The sequence below is a fragment of the Siphateles boraxobius genome, unplaced genomic scaffold (assembly GCF_051911475.1).
Source record: "Siphateles boraxobius isolate OS27281-9 unplaced genomic scaffold, OSU_SipBor_1 22, whole genome shotgun sequence".
Lineage (NCBI taxonomy): Eukaryota > Metazoa > Chordata > Actinopteri > Cypriniformes > Leuciscidae > Siphateles > Siphateles boraxobius.
In genome coordinates this window covers 1,866,958-1,886,434 of record NW_027508833.1, presented here as the reverse complement: position 1 = coordinate 1,886,434, position 19,477 = coordinate 1,866,958, and the positions used below count along the sequence as shown (strand labels likewise).

At 41.9% G+C, this 19,477-nt stretch overlaps 1 protein-coding gene across 3 annotated transcripts in view; it reads left to right on the top strand.

Annotated features, from left to right (window-relative positions):
• babam2 (BRISC and BRCA1 A complex member 2) overlaps positions 1–17,282 on the top strand; it is a 112,761-nt gene extending 95,479 nt beyond the window's left edge. Inside the window, exons 8-13 of one of the 3 annotated variants that reach the window (XR_013206574.1) lie at positions 3,123–3,222; positions 11,682–11,752; positions 12,904–12,986; positions 13,574–13,727; positions 14,713–14,916; positions 17,121–17,282. Coding sequence is in view for 1 of the 3 variants with exons in the window: in XM_077238327.1 (XP_077094442.1) it covers positions 3,123–3,222; positions 11,682–11,752; positions 12,904–12,986; positions 13,574–13,727; positions 14,713–14,776 (472 nt within the window). In the remaining 2 variants the exon portion in view is untranslated. Of the gene's footprint in view, positions 1–3,122; positions 3,223–11,681; positions 11,753–12,903; positions 12,987–13,573; positions 13,728–14,712; positions 16,725–17,120 lie in introns of those variants that run through there. The other 2 variants (XR_013206573.1, XM_077238327.1) reach the window with 2 other exon arrangements.
• Positions 17,283–19,477: the final 2,195 nt, after the last annotated feature.

Genomic DNA, 19,477 nt, shown 5'->3' with positions numbered 1-19,477 from the left:
AACTGTATCAGTGATATATCTATATTTACACTACTGGTCAAAAGTTTGGAATTATTAAATAATAAATAAATAATTCTCTTAAGCTCACCAAGCCTGCACTTATTTCATTATATATACAGTAAAACTGTAATATAAAATTTCACTTTTTTTAAAAATTACAATTTAAAATAAATGTTTTAACTATTTTAAAATGTTTTAAAATGATTCCTATGATGCAATGCTGAATTTTCAGCAGCCATTATTGCAGTCTTGTCGGTATCACATGATTCTTTAGAAATCATTCTATAATGGTATTTGGTTCTCATTTATTAATAATGGTTCTTATTATTATTATTAGCAATTATGACAGCAGTTTTTTCCTGCTTAATACTTTAGTAGAAATCATGATTCATTTTTTTAGTGTTTTTATTTAAATGCATTTATGTGAAATATAAATCGTTTGTCACATTATAAATGTCTTATCCATCACTTTTGGTGAATTTGATGCATTCTTACTGAATAAAATATTAAAATGTATTTTATAAAAGTATTAACTTTCCACAAAAAAATGTATTAAGGAGCAAAAGCTGTTTTCAGCATCATAATCAGAATGTTTCAAATCAGTTCAAATCAAATCATCATATTAGAATGATTTCTGAAGGATCATGTGACACTGAAGACTGGAGTAATGATGCGGAAAATTCAGCTTTGATCACAGAAATAAATAACATTTTACAACATATTAAAAGAGAAAACAGTTCTTTTAAATTGGAATGATATTTCTCAATATTACCGTTTTACTGTATTTTTGATCAAATACTAAATTCAGCCTTGGTGAGCATTGCTCTTGTTGGCAAGAGACATAAACTAAATCTTAAAATATATATATTTTTTAATTCTTCAAAATTTTGGACAGATATAAACCATATATAAACCACATAATTAGCTGACTGGTGACTATATGCAAGATATTATTCCATTCTCATACCATTTATTTTAAATAGCTCGTTGTATATTTTCAATCTGTTGGCTTCTGTGAATCCCTGTAAAATCTGCTCAGGCAAGTCGGAACAGAATATTCTTAGACAACTTCAGTTCAAGGTTGTAATTCCATAATCTTCCCTAAAAATATCGCCTGCTGCTGAGATTTTTCTTGGTTTCCTCAAATAGCTACTAAACAAATATCCCCCTCCATAAGCCTATCCTATGCTGACAGACTCATCTACTCTGCGCTGCTCATGACTGGTGGCGTTATGCCTGCACACAACCTGCAGATGCAGATCTCAAAACCTTAGAATTAAAAACATCGATGCACAACTTGCCATATCTAGGGACCAACTATGATGGGCAGTAACTAATGACCTAGCAACCACCCCAAACGCACTAGTAACCACATAGCAACACCCTATTACCATAGCAGCAAGGTTTGCATGGACACGCATCACTCACATCAGAATCAAGCCGGAACTCCATAGAGATGCTTCTCTATTGTCATTGTAACACGGCAACAACATTGTGTTATGACTGAGCCCGATGTGGAATTGACAGCTGAATAGTGTTTGAGTGGCGTCCCTCATCATTTCCTGTTTCTGCAGTTAATAAATAACATGTCTGCGCATTAACATCTCTAAACAGTCTATGAATATACTTCAGGAGCTTGATGGATGTGAATGACATTTACATGCTTGTATATTGCCAAAGACTGTTTCAGCAAAAGGTAATCTAACTGTCAGTCAAGGGCATTGTTGATCTAAACCCAATTGACAGAGGATTCTAGTTGCTATTCTTCATATATTCAAAGAGTGGTTGCAGAATATCTGAAATGTTTAATAAGTTACGTATTATAATCTTCCTTCATATTCTATTAAAAGATTTACTCCCTTATTCTTTCAGCTGTTGCTAAAAGGACTCTACAACAAAAATAAGCCTCTAATAACCAAACCTCCAACATAAGAGGCGTTAATGGATCTTCTCTTTCTCACGTCTACATCGTACTTTTCATGAACCCATCATGTCATCTCACCCTTCATTGATCTGGCGAGTTCTTGTGTCCTTTTAGAATCCTATCTATTTGTGCGGGTTGTTTTTCTCTATTCACTCATCTGATCATGTGTAAAAGCAGGGGAAGAATGTATTGTTCAGATTTCTAAGGGTGTGTTCACACTTGGCATGTTTGGTTCAAATAAAACGAACCCTTGTGCGATTGCTCTGTTAGTGCAGTTCATTTGAATAAGTGTGAACGCTGCCATCCGAACCCTCTGAAAAGATCTTTGTCCACTTCCAAATGAGCTCTGGTGCACAGCACGGACCAAAGCAATGTAAACGATGCAAAAACAGGAAGATAAGACCCTAAAATGGACAGAATGCTCAAGCATTCCTGTTTTTTTTCCCATCATGCCGCGATGTTGCCCATCACAGTTCAGTACAGGCGTCAGAACCGGGTCTCTTCACAGCAGATCGTCATTTGTGTATGTGTGACAGAGGGATTCCTGACACTGTTTTAAGTCCTACACACATTTTAAGCTCTTAACAAGTTCTCAGCTCAATCATATACCATCATACCTGAATTTAGCATTTATCCGTGTGAACAGGGATAGTTTAGACAGCGAAACCACAAAAAAAAAAAAAATCTAGTACAGTAAAAACATCAAGCAAAATCCCCGCATCCATGGGAACTCCAAGACTGTTGGGAAAGCATACCAGATGGCACCTCTCAAATTGTTGGAGAAAATGCAGACATGTAATCTTCTTCACAGGACTTCTTTTAAGTAGCTAAAATATATGAGCATTTTCACTTATTTAATATTTTTTGGTCACAGTAATTCCCATATTTCTTAGTTTTGATGACTATTCACATTTACATTTTACAATAATATTACAGCGTCAGATTACGGAAATGGGTTGCATGTGCTGTTCCGTGTTCAGCACACTAATGAAGTGCTCCAGATAAACACAGTGTTTAGGTAGGGATCCTGGAAGATCAGCAGCTTTAGGGTTTCACCGAATGCTGACCTTCAGAAACACAGAAACACTCCATGTTAGCAAAAACTGAGTTTGCTGAATGAGATAAGTGTCATGGTTTTTCCTATCAGCAAAGGTGGATTAAAACGTTTCATATTCTTTTATCTCTTCCTCTCCCTCAGTGCACTTGGAGGGTCTTCGGCATTACATATCCCAGCATTCCCCAGTGGAGGCTGCCTCATTGACTACGTGCCTCAAGTGTGCCAATTACTCACAAACAAGGTAAAGAACAATCCTTACTTTTCGTTTGTGTGTTCCTTCATTTAATTACTGAGATCGTAGAATCACACGATTTAAGCAAATGAGTGTGTTTGAATGAATTGCATGCATGTGTACATCTCTGGTCAGTTTTGACATGGCTATATGACAAGTGGAAATAAAAATGTGACTGTCACTGGCCTGAGGAGTCACTGACATTGCTCTCTCCTGACATCTCTCCTTCAGTTCCTCATATCCACATAGACAGCATGAATCTTACACTTCATGCCCCTCCAGTGGCCACCCGGTCCTCAGGACACACTCACCCGAACTTAGGTCACGTGTTGAAAAATGACAAAAGTGACAACAGAGAAATTTTCTTGCCCCCACTTTAAGTTAATATTAAACAAATCCGATTCATATAGATTTGTGGTTCATGTCTTTTTCAGATGCCTATTATCTATTTTAGAGTCTAGCATATCGACTCAAATTTTGTGTTGTAAATAGCTCGAAGGATCGTTTTAAAACACATATTTAAGATATTATTATGAAATCTGAGAGGATTATGTCCCTCCATTAAAAAGACCAAACTATAGAAGATTCAAGAAAGTCATAAATGCGTCATTAAACTAATCCACATTAATGCAAAGTTCTGTGAACAGGTGTGATCGCTTTATTTGATCAGCAGATTTACATATGAACACATACATATAGAACGATACTCGGTTACTAACGTAACCTTGGTTCTCTCTAGAGAGGGAACGAGTATTGCGTAAGTTTAGCTTACGCTACGGGAAAGATTCATCTTCTCGAGATATTGAAGCCAAAACATTATACTTAATTTTGTATTCATTGTCAACGCAGTGCAGCAGCTAGCAGACCTAGAGCAGGCCATCTCGTGTGCTTATTGGCTGCCCTGCGGGCAACTGCTGCAGTCTACCAGTGAGCCCGGCGTGACATCACAACCAATGAAGGGCGCCCACGCCTTCATAGCGTCACAGCCCGCCGGAATGAGCGTGGCTTAGCGTATAAGAGTAGGGGCTGTAGGCTGACATCTCTGTTTTTTCGTCGACTGAAGCGAAGTCGCTCGTGGCGCGAGCACGGCCGGTTGCGCAATACTCATTCCCTCTCTAGAGAGAACCGAGGTTACGTTAGTAACCGAGTATCGTTCTCTTACGAGCGGTTCTCTCGTATTGCGTAAGTTTAGCTTACGCTACGGGAACACTTTGTCAACACCGTGCACACCAAGCATCCACCATGAGACCCCGAACTTTCAGGGGAACCCCATAAGTGGAAAAAATAAGGTGGCCAGCCACGCGGGCCATTACTTGTACATAAGCACACATAGGGAATACAGAGCAGCCCGCCGGTCTGTATAGGCACATGGCACATACCCTACTAGTGCAGCTCAACCAGGAGAGCTGAGTCACGTGAGAGTGATCTGAGCAGGAAGATCTGGGCAGAATACACCTCTCCTTCAAACTGACAAAAGTTTAGCCTGCAAGGCAGGAACTTCTAGGTTATAAAACCTGACAAAGGTAGATGGAGTGCTCCAGCCCGCCGCTACACATATGTCATGGATAGAAATCCCACTGGACCACGCCCACGACGAGGCCACGCCTCTCGTGGAATGAGCCCTGATGCCCAGAGGGCATTGCAGACCTTTTGACGCGTAAGCAGCTGCTATAGCGTCCACTATCCATCTGGACAGGCTCTGTTTCGAGGAGGCGAGACCCTTGGTGCGCCCACCAAACGAAACAAAGAGCTGTTCTGTACGCCTGAAGGAGGCGGAGCGCGTAATGTAAAATCTCAGCGCCCTGACAGGGCATAAGAGATTCACCTCACCTTCTCTGTCAGATGCTGGCAGAGCTTTACTTTGAGCGTGGATGGGGACCTCCCCTTATCCAACAACTCTTGTACGAAGGTGAGCAGATGCGCCACCCCGCATGTCTGTGGGTCCAGACCTCTGTCGGTGCACCATCCGGAGAACACCGACCATTTAGACGCGTAGAGCCTTCTCGTGGAAGGAGCTCTAGACTGCGTGATCGTGTTCATCACTCCTTCTGGCAGGTCAGCAAGTACCCGTTGATCAACCATGCGTGCAGAGACCAGCGCTCTGGATGGGGATGCCAGATCGCGCCGCGAGCCTGAGAGAGGAGATCTGCCCTCACCGGAATCGGCCACGGAGCTGTAAGTGACAGCCGTGCTAGTTCCGGGAACCAAATCTGATTCTCCCAACGCGGGGCTATGAGGAGCACCGAGTGGCACGTTTCTCTGATTCTCCTGATCACCTGTGGTAACAGAGAGACCGGAGGGAAAGCATATAGCGGGAGGCTGGGCCAAACCTGGGCCAGCGCGTCCTCGTCCTTCGTGAAGAACGTCGGGCATTGAGTTTTGTCTTTTGACACAAATAGGTCGACTTCCGCTCTGCCGAATAGGCGCCACAGCTTCTGGACCGTTTGCGGGTGCAGGGACCATTCTCCTGGGGGAACATTGTTCCTGGACAGTTTGTGTGGGCCTTTGTTCAAATGGCCAGGCACATGCGCCGCCCTCAGCGAACGCAGGTGCCTCTGAGACCAAATAAGGAGGCCTTCCGTCAGATTGCAGAGATTTCTGGATCTGACACCGCCCTGACGGTTTATATAGGATACCACAGACATGTTGTCCAAGCCGACAAGAACATGTTGGTCCTGTATGAACAGGAGGAAGCGCTTCAGCGCGTTCTCGACCGCTATCATTTCCAGACAGTTTATGTGAAAACACTTCTCTTGGTCTGACCACTGGCCGAAGACCGGTCTGCCCTCGAACAGCGTGCCCCAACCCGAGTTGGAAGCGTCTGTCGAAATGACTTTCCGATAAGAGATGGTTCCCATCATCACCCCCTGCTGGTACCAGTAGGCTACTAACCAGGGCTGCAGAGCCGCTATGCAGGTCTGTGTCACTCTGATTTTCTGGCCGCCAGAAACCCAGGCCCGACGGGACGCGCGAGCATTCAACCAGCGTTGGAGCAGGCGCATGCGCAGTAGGCCCAGCTGAAGCACCGCTGCAGCTGATGCCATACAGCCCAACATCCTTTGAAATGTTTTCAAAGGGAGAAAGCTGCCCTTCTGGAAAGATGCGGCTAGGTGGCGAACACGGCGCGCACGCTGTGTCGATAAACGAGCCGTCATGGTCACCGAGTCCAGTTCTATTCCTAAAAAGGAAATTGACTGGCTGGGCAGAAATGAGCTCTTGGTCCATTTGACTGTGAGACCCAAGCTTTCCAGGTGACTGAGAAGCATTGTTCTGTGAGATAGCAGTTCTTTCTCTGACTGTGCCAATATCAGCCAATCGTCCAGATAGTTCATTATTCGCAGCCCCTGACTTCTCAGGGGGGCGAGCGCCGCGTCCATGCACTTCGTAAATGTACGGTGTGCTAGGGACAGGCCGAACGGCAGGACGGTGCATTGATATACCTGACCGTCGAAGGCGAATCTCAAAAATTGCCTGTGACGGGGTATTATCTGAATCTGAAAATAGGCATCCTTCAGATCTAGAGAAATAAACCAGTCCCTCGGGCAAACGTGCGCAAGGATTTTCCTGGTCGTAAGCATTTTGAACGGTCTTTTCGCAAGCACTTTGTTCAAATGTCTCAGATCTAGGATAGGTCTGAAGGCTCCTCCCTTCTTGGGTACGAGAAAATATCGGCTGTAAAAACCTGACTCGCTCAGAGAAGGCGGTACCTTTTCTATAGCCCCTTTGCACAGCAGCTTTGCTATTTCTGCGTGAAGTAGGTGTGCTACTTCCGCATTCACTATCGTCGCGGTCCGGGCTTGAAAGCGCGGGGGACGGCGAATGAATTGAAGTGTATAGCCCTGCTTTATCGTGCTCAGCACCCATTCTGAAATCCCTGGGATAGTTTCCCACGCAGCTATGTGAGCCGCTAGGGGGCGAATGACCTCCGGGTTCAGATCGCCGCCATTTGCGGGCTTGTGAAACTGAACCGGAGCCGAAAGCGCGGCGCGCGCACTCTCGGTTCTGGGCAATGGCTGCTCGCTGAAAGCCGAAACCGGTTGATTTATGTGAGATGCCCCAATCATAAGGGATGGGGAACATTCTTTTTTCACTTTCTGACGCGCGAGCAGCGCTCCGGGCGGAAAAGCTTCCTGTAAGCGTGAGCGCGTGTGAGCGTGTGAGCGCGTGCGATTCCTGGATCGACGAGGAGGCGGAGTGAAGCGACCATTCCTCGCTGTCTGATGCAAGGATGGAGCAGCAGTCACTCGTGGCGTGTCCCTCAGCCTCATCCTCAGATGCCACGGCAGTGAGGCTCGTGAGCGGCAGCTGCGCGTTGGTGAGGGGGGCGGGGAAGGCGAAAGCGAGGCTCGAGGGAGGTTCTCCGGCGAGCGTGTCGCTCTGGCCACAGGTTCCGGCTGTCTCAGGGAACGGCGCTTCTTCCTGCGCGGTCTCACAGAGGGCGGACTGACTGCTGCGGTGTTGAAGGCTTCGAGTCGAGCGCGCAGGGTCGACAGCGGAAGCGCTTCACAGAGCTCGCAGCCCCCGGACGCGAGGGCGAGCTCTGCATGTTCCAGGCCCTGGCAGAGAGTGCAGATCAAGTGGGGGTCTCCGGCGCTGAGCGGGGCTCTACACGAGCCGCAGGAAGCGCGAGGCATCTTTAAAAAGACACTCTTAGAATAGGTAGCATGGTAAAGGATACGTCGCCGGATAGCGTAGCTCGCACGGATGGCTGAAGGTGGCGAGAACGGCCGGCTTCCTCAGCGCTGTCCTAAGCTGGCTGTTCGCTGTTCGACGGCGGCGATGACTTCTCTCAGATCCAGCGATGCGAAGAGCTCGCTGAAGAGACGAAAAATCAGAGATGTCAGCCTACAGCCCCTACTTTTATACGCTAAGCCACGCCCATTCCGGCGGGCTGTGACGCTATGAAGGCGTGGGCGCCCTTCATTGGGCGTGACGTCACGCCGGGCTCACTGGTAGGCTGCAGCAGTTGCCCGCAGGGCAGCCAATGAGCACGCGAGATGGCCTGCTCTAGGTCTGCTAGCTGCTGCACTGCGTTGACAATGAATACAAAATGAAGGATAATTTTTTGGCTTCAATATCTCGAGAAGATGAATCTTTCCCGTAGAGTAAGCTAAACTTACACAATACGAGAGAACCTCTAGTAAGAGAACACATCACATATGGTAAAAACAAGCTCAAACTTGCGTGCACGAGAACCCATGAACCAACAAGCCTCTGTGTTTACCTAAATTAAATCTGTTCATCGAGTGATGGATTAATCACTCGATTCGTGTATTCGATTTATGACATTTTAATGACCTTTTTGAATCTTCACATTTTTGGTTGCCTGGAAGTTTAATGTAGGGACAGTAATCTTTCAGGTTTCATTAAAAAATATCTTAATTTGTGTTTTAAATTTTAACCAAAGTCTTATGGGTTTGATAGGAAATGAAGATGAGTAAATTATGACAGAATTGAACCATCCCTTTAAAATTCCTCTATTATGCTCTCTCGAATATTTCCTTTCATGCAGTGTGTAATATAGATGTTTGTGAATGTAAAAGGTCTGCAAAATTTTAAAGATCAGAGTCCACGACAAATAACCTTATTGTCCCCTAAAAGAAAGAATTGATTCTGAACTGCCGAAACGAGTCGTCAGCAATTCCAGTCTCACATCATTTTGTCACCATGTTGAGAAGATGCTGTTTTCTGCGCTGTGAATCCACTTTGCATGTGCTTCAAAAGGCTGAGGAAGCCTCTGGAGCCGGAATTCAGATATGGTAATAGTGACATGTGCTGTAAGTGTTAAACCAATTACAACAGGCTTGCCCGTCTGACCAATCAGAGCAGGCTCACGGGAAGGCGGAGTTTAGAGAGACTGAATCTTTAAACGAATCGTTTTAAGACTCTGGGGGTGATGTGCAATGTACATGAAAAACATTTTTTTTGACTTTGGATGCATGGAAAAAATCTCCAAAATAAAATTGTGAACCTTTAAAATAGTAAAAATAATATGGGCACTTTAAGTTTCAGATCTTCTGCCTAAGATTGAAATTCTCCCGTCAACCACATTGGTAGAATGTTGTTTAGTTTGAAATCAACCAAGACTGATGATGCCATCATAATATTTGCATACTGTAGTGGTTTCTAACCCTGGTCCTGGAGTTTGGGATGTCTCTCTTATCTGACACACACACACACACACACACACACACACACACACATCTGAGGTCTTGGAGTCTTTACTAATGATTTGAACCAGCTGTGTTTGATAAACTGTGCAGTGCCTTGGGTACATCAGGACCAGGATTGGGAACCACTGGCATACCTGACTGTGTTTGTTTTCCCTTTTCATTTTTATTTGACCACTTATAGCCACACAGCAGTGTACTTCTGGCAATTGAATTTATGCTTCAAAATTCATAAAGAATCATAAACGTTTGATGCTCAATGGAAAAATCCAATTGGGTGTTTTGTCGAGGGAACCAGGGTGATGCTGACTTCCAGGTTAGCCAGCAAAATGATGTTATTATTGCAGCACTCTGTAGTTTGTATAAAGACAGACCAAAATTTAAATCATAATTCACTGATAATCTTCAACTGTGCTGCTGCGCAGTTGAAGTTGAAGATTCAACTTTGTCACTGTTTTACTGACAAAGATGTAATCTGTTAAAATAGCATTACTTTCACAAACATAATGTAGGTCATGTTTGTGAAAGTAATGCTATTTTAACAGATTACATCTTTGTCAGTAAAACAGTTATGAATGGTATTTTCTATTTCGGATTGAGCTCACAGACACCGGAAGCTGGACTTTGAAATGTTGTAATGGAGCAGGTTTTAGCAATGATCTCACCTGTCAGCATCTCCCACGCTCCCTGTGTGGGTGTAGAGTTCACTGATCCAAAGTTCCTGACACTCCTCCTCTCAACAATCCAGGCTTAGAGAAACAAAAAGAGCAAGTGTGCGTGACTTTTTCATTGATCAGCATAATGTTTCTCTCAGATGTGGGTCTTCGCTGAGTCATGAAACAGATCAGCATTGATTCTTACATCACACATCGTACACACCAACACCGGAGCCTTATCTCCTCCTGATCTCACCTGTGGAAAACAATACACTCACTTTGCATTGAGCAACTACTCTATATCTACAGTAATCTGATCTAATAGATCAGTGCTGTACGACAAAGAACTAGTTCAATTTTAAAAATTGATTCACCTTGTTGCAGTCGTGACCAGATACATTACAGATTCTTACAGAGAAGATGCCAATTCGATTTTCAAGCTCGCGTTATGTACAGTATTGACTCTCCATATCATTTTTGTGTACTATTTTGATGAAAATGTTACAATAATAATTTTACTGATAAAGTTAAATTGTGTGAAATTAGTGAAAGTAACATTATGTAGATTTTACAGAAAAAAAACTAAAAACTTTTAATAAAAAAGGAATAGAAATAAATGAAGGAAAATAAATTAATTTAAATAATGATAGAAACAAGTAAACAATGGCAAGTCTTGGTACTTGTGTGGGAAATACAGGTTTGAATTAGAACAGACGTAATGTCTTAAAGGGGACACAAAAAGGAAAATTCTGTCATCATTTATTCACCCTCAAGTTATCCCAAATCTGTATGAATTTCTTTCTTCTGATGAACACAAAATAATATATTTTGAAAAATATTGGTAATCAAACAGTTGACGGTAGCTATTGACTTTCACAGTAGAAAAGAACTATCCCTTTAAACCCATTTTATCTTTCTTTCACAAATAATTACTTATGTAGTGTGCTACTCTGTCAATAAAATGTCAAAGATCCCTAAAAATGAGTACAGCAGATTCCAAGAGTGTCACCATTTGGCTAGTACCTTTACTTGAAACTTCAGCATTACATCTAACTCTAAAGGTGATGATACACAGGACAACTTTTTGAGCAATGTTGCTGAGCAATCTTGCCAAGCGATTGTTGCTTGGGCACTTTCCCAATGAAAATGGGCAATACATTTCTACCTGGATAATTTAGATCGGTCGTGGGCCCTGTGTCTCATCTGGTTGCCCGTTGACGGCAGCATTGCCCAGCAACATTGCTCAAGAAGTTTCCCTGTGTATCATCACCTTAAGAGTCTAACCTAATGTAAGCGACTCAAAGACATACAAACGCATATGCCTACTGAAGCAAACATGCTCATCTTCTAACATATTTTCCTTGATAGAAAATCAGTTTTATTCTTACTTATAAAGTAGAGCCCTAGATATGCGCTCCAGATATCATCTGATTAACCATACATTAAGTCATTATGAAATATAGTTTTTTTATTGTTGTTGAAATTGAACATTGATTCCTGTCATAATCCCTGGCCTAATGCATTACTTTTTCTTTAGACAATGTCAATTCTCATGCAATTTGCATCCGCATGCATTTTGTTATTTTTCTATCAATGCACTTTCATTTAATTCTCTTTTTTGTTGATGTTTTTCTTAACTCAGGTTCAGTATGTCATTCAAGGATATCACAAGAGGAGAGAATACATTGCTGCCTTTCTCAGTCACTTTGGAATGTGAGTCCGTTTTTATGGTTAAAGACTGCTTGATTTATCTCTGTGACATTTGGAGAAAACCATATTCATTTGGCAGACATTTAACCACCTACAAATGAGGAAAAACACAAGCAATGTATCATAAAATGAGCCTAATACTGTAGAAGTGTTATTATTTCAGTATTAAACCAGAAATTGCACACATTCAAATTCTCTGACAGAGGTTTTTTATGTAAACGTCTAGGCCTGTAGAAAGCTAAAAGTGATGATTTTGAGACAGAAGGAAGTGTCCCTGCGAGTCCAGGCCTGTAGTGGTAACCAGTATAGCTGCTCACCACGCCCCAGTAATCATGAGAAATTAGTTACCAACACCAATTCCTTTTTTTTTCTTAATTACTGAGGATAATTCTGCTTCTAATCTCATAAACAAGTACAGACAGTCTCTTTATAATGGGCTGTAATACACAAGGCACCAAGATGTCTCCGGTTTATTAACACACCTTAATACATTGTTAGACAAGGCAGTCTGGCAAGAGCCACAACCTTACATGTTGATTTATTAAAGTGGCATTATTGTAGGCTATTATGGGAAACTTGTTTTTTGGGGATTTAGTAGGGCAGCTCGATATTCATAGCTCTTGCATTACCATGAATACATGGTTTTTCAGTGCTGTTTTCTTTAGAAATACCATATAAAACATCTTTTGATAATGTCCCAGAAGATACCATGGCCTTAAAAAGAATTTGTACTTGAATGTCATTACATGAGATGACAAAGCAATTACATTTTTAAAGGTGGCTTTTGGGTCCACTCTATATTTGGTTCCCTCGCAGTAGGTTTGACATGAATTTACTGTCACAGGTGATCCCTTCTGTTTTCTTCATTGTTTGATAGGGAAGGAAGGGCATGAGTTGTGGGAGCCAACTTTCAGTTGACTATTGCATCTGTTTATATATTGTATCATGTCCTCATATGCCTTATCAAAAAAATATATAAAGCAAGCTAAGATCATCAGTCTTCTTTTTGATGGAAATGATGACCATGTTGCGAAGGATTATCCTACTATCTAGCTTCTGTACGGCTATTGGATGCTATATTGGCTATGCCAAGATTACATATTTTATCCAACAATATTATGAAGTATGAATATTTCTCTGTTTTGACTACACAGGGGGGTTGTAGAGTATGATGCCGTTGGGTTTACCAAGCTCACTCTTCTGCTGATGTGGAAAGACTTTTGCTTCCTGGTCCATGGTGAGATACACAAATATGTTCCCGTTACATGTACACTTTATGCAATCCAGACTCACTGCAAGCTACATTACTGCAGAACCTGAAATACATTGCTCCAGGTACATTTCGCTGCACTTTTTAGGTGACACATCCACAAAAGGCACTACAAGCAACTTTTCATTGTAGATGCGGGTTTATTAAACAGCCCTGTGTCATGAAAACACATGCCTTGTGTACTTTTCAAAGTGAAATGTCCAATAAATAGCGTGTTCAGTTTTCTCTGAAATGCATCACGGATCACGAGTGCACTGCTGTATCAGCTGAGCTTCAGAGCAAGTTTATATCAGAAAAGCCATACAGATTATCAAAATTCTCTAGTTTACAAATCACGCACTATGTAAAGTGTTTTGAGGTCGTAATGTAGTATTACGCAAGAAGAAATGTGCAGAAATGTCACTAGAGTGACGTATTTCTATTGAGCCTGGGTTGCCTTTATACACTGTGACGATAACATAAACTCTTATCACTGGATCATGCTGATATCTGTCATGTGCCTCGTGTCTGTTCTGGATGATCTGTGTTTGAGCTGTTCTCTTGTCTTCCTGTAGTGGACCTGCCTCTGTACTTCCCTCGAGATCAACCCACCCTCACGTTTCAGTCCATCTATCACTTCACCAGCAGTGGGCAGCTCTACTCTCAGGTGCAGAAGTCTTACCCCTACAGTCCACGCTGGGACGGCAACGAGATGGCCAAACGAGCCAAGTAAGAACAGTTGAATGATGAAGCCTCTCAACAGACAGCAACAGATAATTTTCTCCCTGTGGAACGCTATTTCTCTCATTTGGTTCCACTTCATGTGTAATGGTGACTTGAGGCACTGGAATGTGTAGTATTCACCTTTGGACTTTTCTCCCGGCCACACCTCATAGCTGGAGACTCTTTGTCCTGAGTGCGATAAGTGTCAGAGATAATACATTCTTCTGTGTGCGTTCGGTCCGTACCTTATCTCTTTTGCTCAGGCTTTCTAGCTTGGCTTTAATAAAGCAGAGATTAAACATGTCGGTCCTGTGATTATCAGCACATACTGGACATTGATTTATTCTGTTATTTGACCTGATTGGTTGCAGTGTGTATTTTCTCTCTTTTTGAACATCATTTATGAGTGTTGTCACAATAGTAAAATTTTAGTAGTCAGAGCAGTTTCATTATTCGTTATACCAATTATGTGAGACCACTTCAAATTTAGCAATATTATTGATATGGCTGTGCTGACACTATTGGATAAGAACTGAACTGAGCTGGATGATGACATCACTGTTTTCTCCAGAGCTGTTTTATAGCTGAATTGAACTCGTTTCATAATTGATGCACTTTTACACAGTTGCTCTACTGAATCAATCCTAAACTGACTTGAGCAATGACTCTATTGTCTTTTAGCAGCTGCTTCGTAGCAGGATTGAATTCTGTTTGCATCATTGATCATTATTTTCCTGTTTATTACTGTAAAGCTGCTATGAAACAATCTGTATTGTATAAAGCGCTACATTAACAAATGTGACTTGACTTGATTCAACAGCAAAGATCTATTCTAATCTTGTATTTTGATAAAGAACACATTGTTTTGTAGTAACAGTCAGGAGGTCAGGGTGATTTAACATTTCAGTTTCTACATGACACTGCTGTTGTCCTGTTTCTTTCTCTTTCTTTTCTGTTTCTCTTACTCTCTCGTTTTCTCTCTCACCCACAGGGCTTACTTCAAGAGCTTTATCCCTCAGTTCCAGGAGGGGGCTTTTGCCAACGGAAAACTGTAGATTTACAGTGTGATTGAGAGTTGAATGGAGGGCCTGTGGACATGATGAACTGGAGACTGGAGTCTGTTAAAGAAAGTCTGCCGACTGGCCCTCTTTAGTGTTTCTGCCCGCACATGCAATGTCAGTTGGTACATTTAAATGTATGTGTGTATTTTTTTTATAACTTATACGCTATTTGTGTTTTCTCATGTTCTTTATGAATATATGACACCAATAAATCAAGTTGAATTGCTACTTTCCTCAGTTTCTGATTGTGTTGCTCTTATGAATTATTTACGGTGGCCGAGAGAGCTCAACGCGCTGCAACTGAAGAAAACGCATAGAAAAACACCCACAAATTGAGAAAACATCTTCATCAGTTTTACAACACATGTGTGCTCCAAATACTCACAACGCAACACAACCAAATACAGAAACGCGCTGCAAATAGAACAGAAGCCAAGGGAAATATGTCCAATAAGTGCCGAACCGGGCTGGGACGTGATTATAGCTCAGTCTATTTTTTTTTTTTTTTTTTTTTTTTTTTTTGCAAAACATACAGAGATGACATGTTTATGACATATAACCTTGTATAGCCTACGATATGTTCAATGCCATCAGAATACAAATGAGAAAATAAGAGTTAACAATGAGCTGAAAACTAAAAATAAAAAAAGATAGAGAAAAAGAACATGAGGGTGAGATTTCAATCTATATCAGTTACACAAATTTTGTCATGTTATGTTTAAATAAGTTTGATAAGAAATGTTAGGTAATGCAGGGTCCAAAGATGAGATGGCAAGTTTTAAAGTTAAGACACTCACACAGATATATAACGCATATTTTAAAATGTATATTTATTTGCAACCGTTATGTTAACAGCAATAATAAGACATTTCTGTCGTAAGAACAGATATTCGGCTGATGGACACCGTGCTGCGTTGTCATGGGAACATCCCAGGTGAAAATAGTGAGGAAATTACGTTGTTTTTCGTTGCTCCCTTCACCAAGTGTGTTCCAAACGGCTACATAATGGCACACAAGTGCCGTGCTCACTCCAAAGTACACACTTCAAGGGCTCCCCAGCCGGGTTCCTCACTTATTGGGGTCCTCTCGGAAACATTTCTGTTTTGTTCTATTCTATTTGCAGCGCGTTTCTGTATTTGGTTGTGTTGTGTTGTGAGTATTTGGAGCACACATGTGTTGTAAAACTGATGACAATGTTTTCTTAATTTGCGGGGTTTTTTCTATCCGCACGTGTTTTCTTCAGCTGCGGTGCGTTGAGCTCTCTCGGCCAACGTATTTATTCTTAGTTTTTACTTTTAAAGTGTTTTAGGTTTTAAATTCATCCACCAATTCTTTCATTTTGTTCCCTTTAGGCAAATCAGATATGTAAGTCTGTATGAAGTAAGAAGTCAATTTTCAATCGAATTATTGAAAGCGTCTAATTAAAAAGCGTCTAAATCATGAGCACTCTTATTTCTAAACTGGTTCATTGTAGTCAACGTCTTTTGTTTTGTTCTTGTCATTTTCCAAGGAGAATGAATTGCATTTTAAAGGCCCTATGTACATCTATATATGTGTGAATGTCTGCATACATGTGTTATTTTCTTGTGCTCAAGCCTCACGATGATGGGAAAATGTCTTAACGTGTCGTCACTGTAAACCCCCGTCGCTGCCGCTTTTAAGCTTTTAACAGGGTTTCAAACACAAACCTGAGTGTGTGAGAGTGTTTGTTGAGGGAGTGTAGACATGAACGGGGTGTGTGGGAGAGAAGCTGAGAGAGCGCTTGTTTTCATCATTAAACACAAGGGTCATTGTCAGGGGTCTTTGTTGGCCTGAGGATCTGCCTTCTGCTATATTTATTGTTGGTAATGTAGGAGCTGTCATGTCTAATTGGGAACTGCGGGATAAATGTATTTGGGCAATTTAATAGAATCAACTCTCTTAATAAAAGAATTAATAACAAGATTCTTTCTGTCTGTTTTCCCTTCCGTCTTCGCTTGGCACTGTAACCTTTTCTGCACGGCTGTTAAACTGGCCCTGTCAGCCTGTGTGTGGACCCCCGTTTAAGGGTGTTTTGAGAGAGCTGAAGGAAAGGTTGATGGTTATGTTTCTTTTTTCAGCACCCACTCGATCAGCTCTAGTGCTGCATTAACAGTAAAGTGATGTGCATTGTGGATTAGGGGGGAACAAGTGCTTCCTCTAGTGTATTACATGCACATGTCAGCAACTTATATATCAAAGTATACTTTTTTTATTTCAGTAGTTTATATGGAAGAGTTGTAATAGGGATGCAGATGAATAAACAGCTGTAAATGAGGTGTAGAATGAGCCTTGTTTTCTTTTTGCTCTCCACTTTTAGTGCCGGGGTCTTGCCTGCCAACTTTGCTGCTAATTCCCCAAATCCACTAATCCTGCCTTATTTAAACCATCTTGATGGCAGCTGGCCACAGAAAATAAAAAGCTTGGCAATCTAAATGATGCTCAGATTCATCAATTGCAACGGTATTGTCATTCCAAGCGGGTAAGTTAACCTTTGAAGGAATTGCTACTGACAGTTTCAGTTGTGTCTTTAAGTACAGGCTATTTTAAAATGACTTCAAACCATCTGTTAATCTCAGTTTATACATATTTCTAAACGGGTTTAGAGGAGTCCCAGCCGCAATCGTGTTTGATGTTTCAACATGAATACCTGGAGGAGAGTTGTTTTTCCCAATATACTGTACTAATGGTGATTATTTGGGAGATAAAAACCAACAAAAATGATTCCCTTTTAGCCGTCTATAAGAAGCAAATTAGAGAAGTTTCTCCAGACTTGAATGTAATTAATTCAACATGTGACAGACTAAGCGTTTGAAACCATAAGAGCCTTAAAGGGATAGTTCACCCAAAAATGAAAATTCTGTCTGTAATACCTGTCCCTCATGTTGTTCCATGCATCACACACATGACCAGCGTCGACCAATAGTGAGCCTACGTGTGACGTACAACACAGAAACACTACGCTGTTACACTAGTGAACTGACTCGAGGCCTACAGAGAAGGGAATGAAAAATTGAAATAAAGTCGATATTTTTGGGGGGTTTTGCGCACAAAAAGTATTCTCGTCGCTTGATAAACTTAAGATTGAGCCACTGTAGTCACTTGGACTATTTTAACGATGTCTTTAATAACTTTTCGAGGAACAAGTTTCAATCCCTTAGAAGCCTATGGAGGAATGATCCAGCTCTCAGATTTAATCAAAAATATCTTAGTTTGTGTTCGGAAGATGAACGAAGGTCTTACGGGGTTGGAACAACATGAGGGAGAGTAAATACTGACAGAATTTTCATTTTGGGGTGAACTAACCCTTTAAGAAAACAAGCTAATTGTTACTGAGAGCCAGTGTCCTCTATGTGCTAACATCTCTAGGTCTTATCTCCAATAGTGGATGTGACAGCACTCTGACTCTGCCTCATTCTAAACCTTTCTCCAGAAACCATCAAAAGAGAGGCGGGACATGTCCAGACATTCGGACCCTCCCAAAACAGCTTTCCTCTGCAATGCAAACTCCAACATTAGATAGTGTTTTGATGTCCACAATAAGACATCAAAAAATCCCATTTGCCATCTTAGATCACCTCACTCCCTGAAGACGCTATAAGACAGGGCAGCGGCGAACATGAGCGGTAATCGGAGCGAAATAAGGAACATTACGAAGGCCTGAATATGTCAGAGCGAGGCTGAGGGAAACGCGGTCAGGCCTTTGCCTGTTTACCACTGCGGAGTTCCCCAAGCTGTCAGGCCTGGCCATTTCATACACAATCACCGTTATTTCATGCATTCCTCTGAAAAACAAACGGCAACACATCATTAAAACAAAGTCACTGAAAACAAACATTTGAGACAGGGGAAAACGGGAGACAAAGTTTCCCTTTCTGGTAACTCTGGGATACTTTGTGTCCTGATGTCTGCAAATTCAGAGTGACATTAGTGGGAGTTTTTCCCCTCGTCGTCGTCGTCTTCTTCCAGTGAGGGATTGAGGATTGTGGCGGCACTCGTGAACGGCTGGGCTTGTTGACGCGAGCCATGTTTGGGATGATGGAGCTGAGAGGCTTAGCTAATTTGGAAGAGTGGGGGAGATTTGAGGCCTTTTGTTGGATCCTGTTTGATCTGTTGCAGTGGGGAAAAAATGGCCTCCGAGATGTCATGGAAATGAGAGAATTACAGTATTTTCGCTTTGCTTTGTTAACGTGCTAGATATGTTTTCACCCTCGCATGATAATAACTTCCACTCGTTAAGCCCTGATTGTTAATTGCTAATTACTCTCCTCCTAGCCATGCATCAAAAGGCAGGAGAGAGCCATGCTAAGCGGATCAAACACGCTCTGTTTCTGGCTCGAGCTCGGGCTGCTTTCTGCTGTCGTCTCCCCCTCACATTTTTGGGGCTCGGTTTATTTATTTATTTCCATTTTCTTTGGTTATGATGGGGGATGACAAGATGAATGCAGATTTTCTCCCATCTCTGGGCTGCAAATTGTAAGTGTTCGATTTAGACGTGTCATGGATTTGAAGAAGCAAACGCCTCAGGTGCTTCAGCCCTGGCACAGAGCTATTGGCTTTCCCCAATTTAACATGGAATTAAAGGGACTGACATTCCAATTGGAATGGAGCATTTGTCAGCGACTAAAAGGGGCTTTTGCACCGGAGGAATTTTTTTTAATAGTTCCTGTAACTATT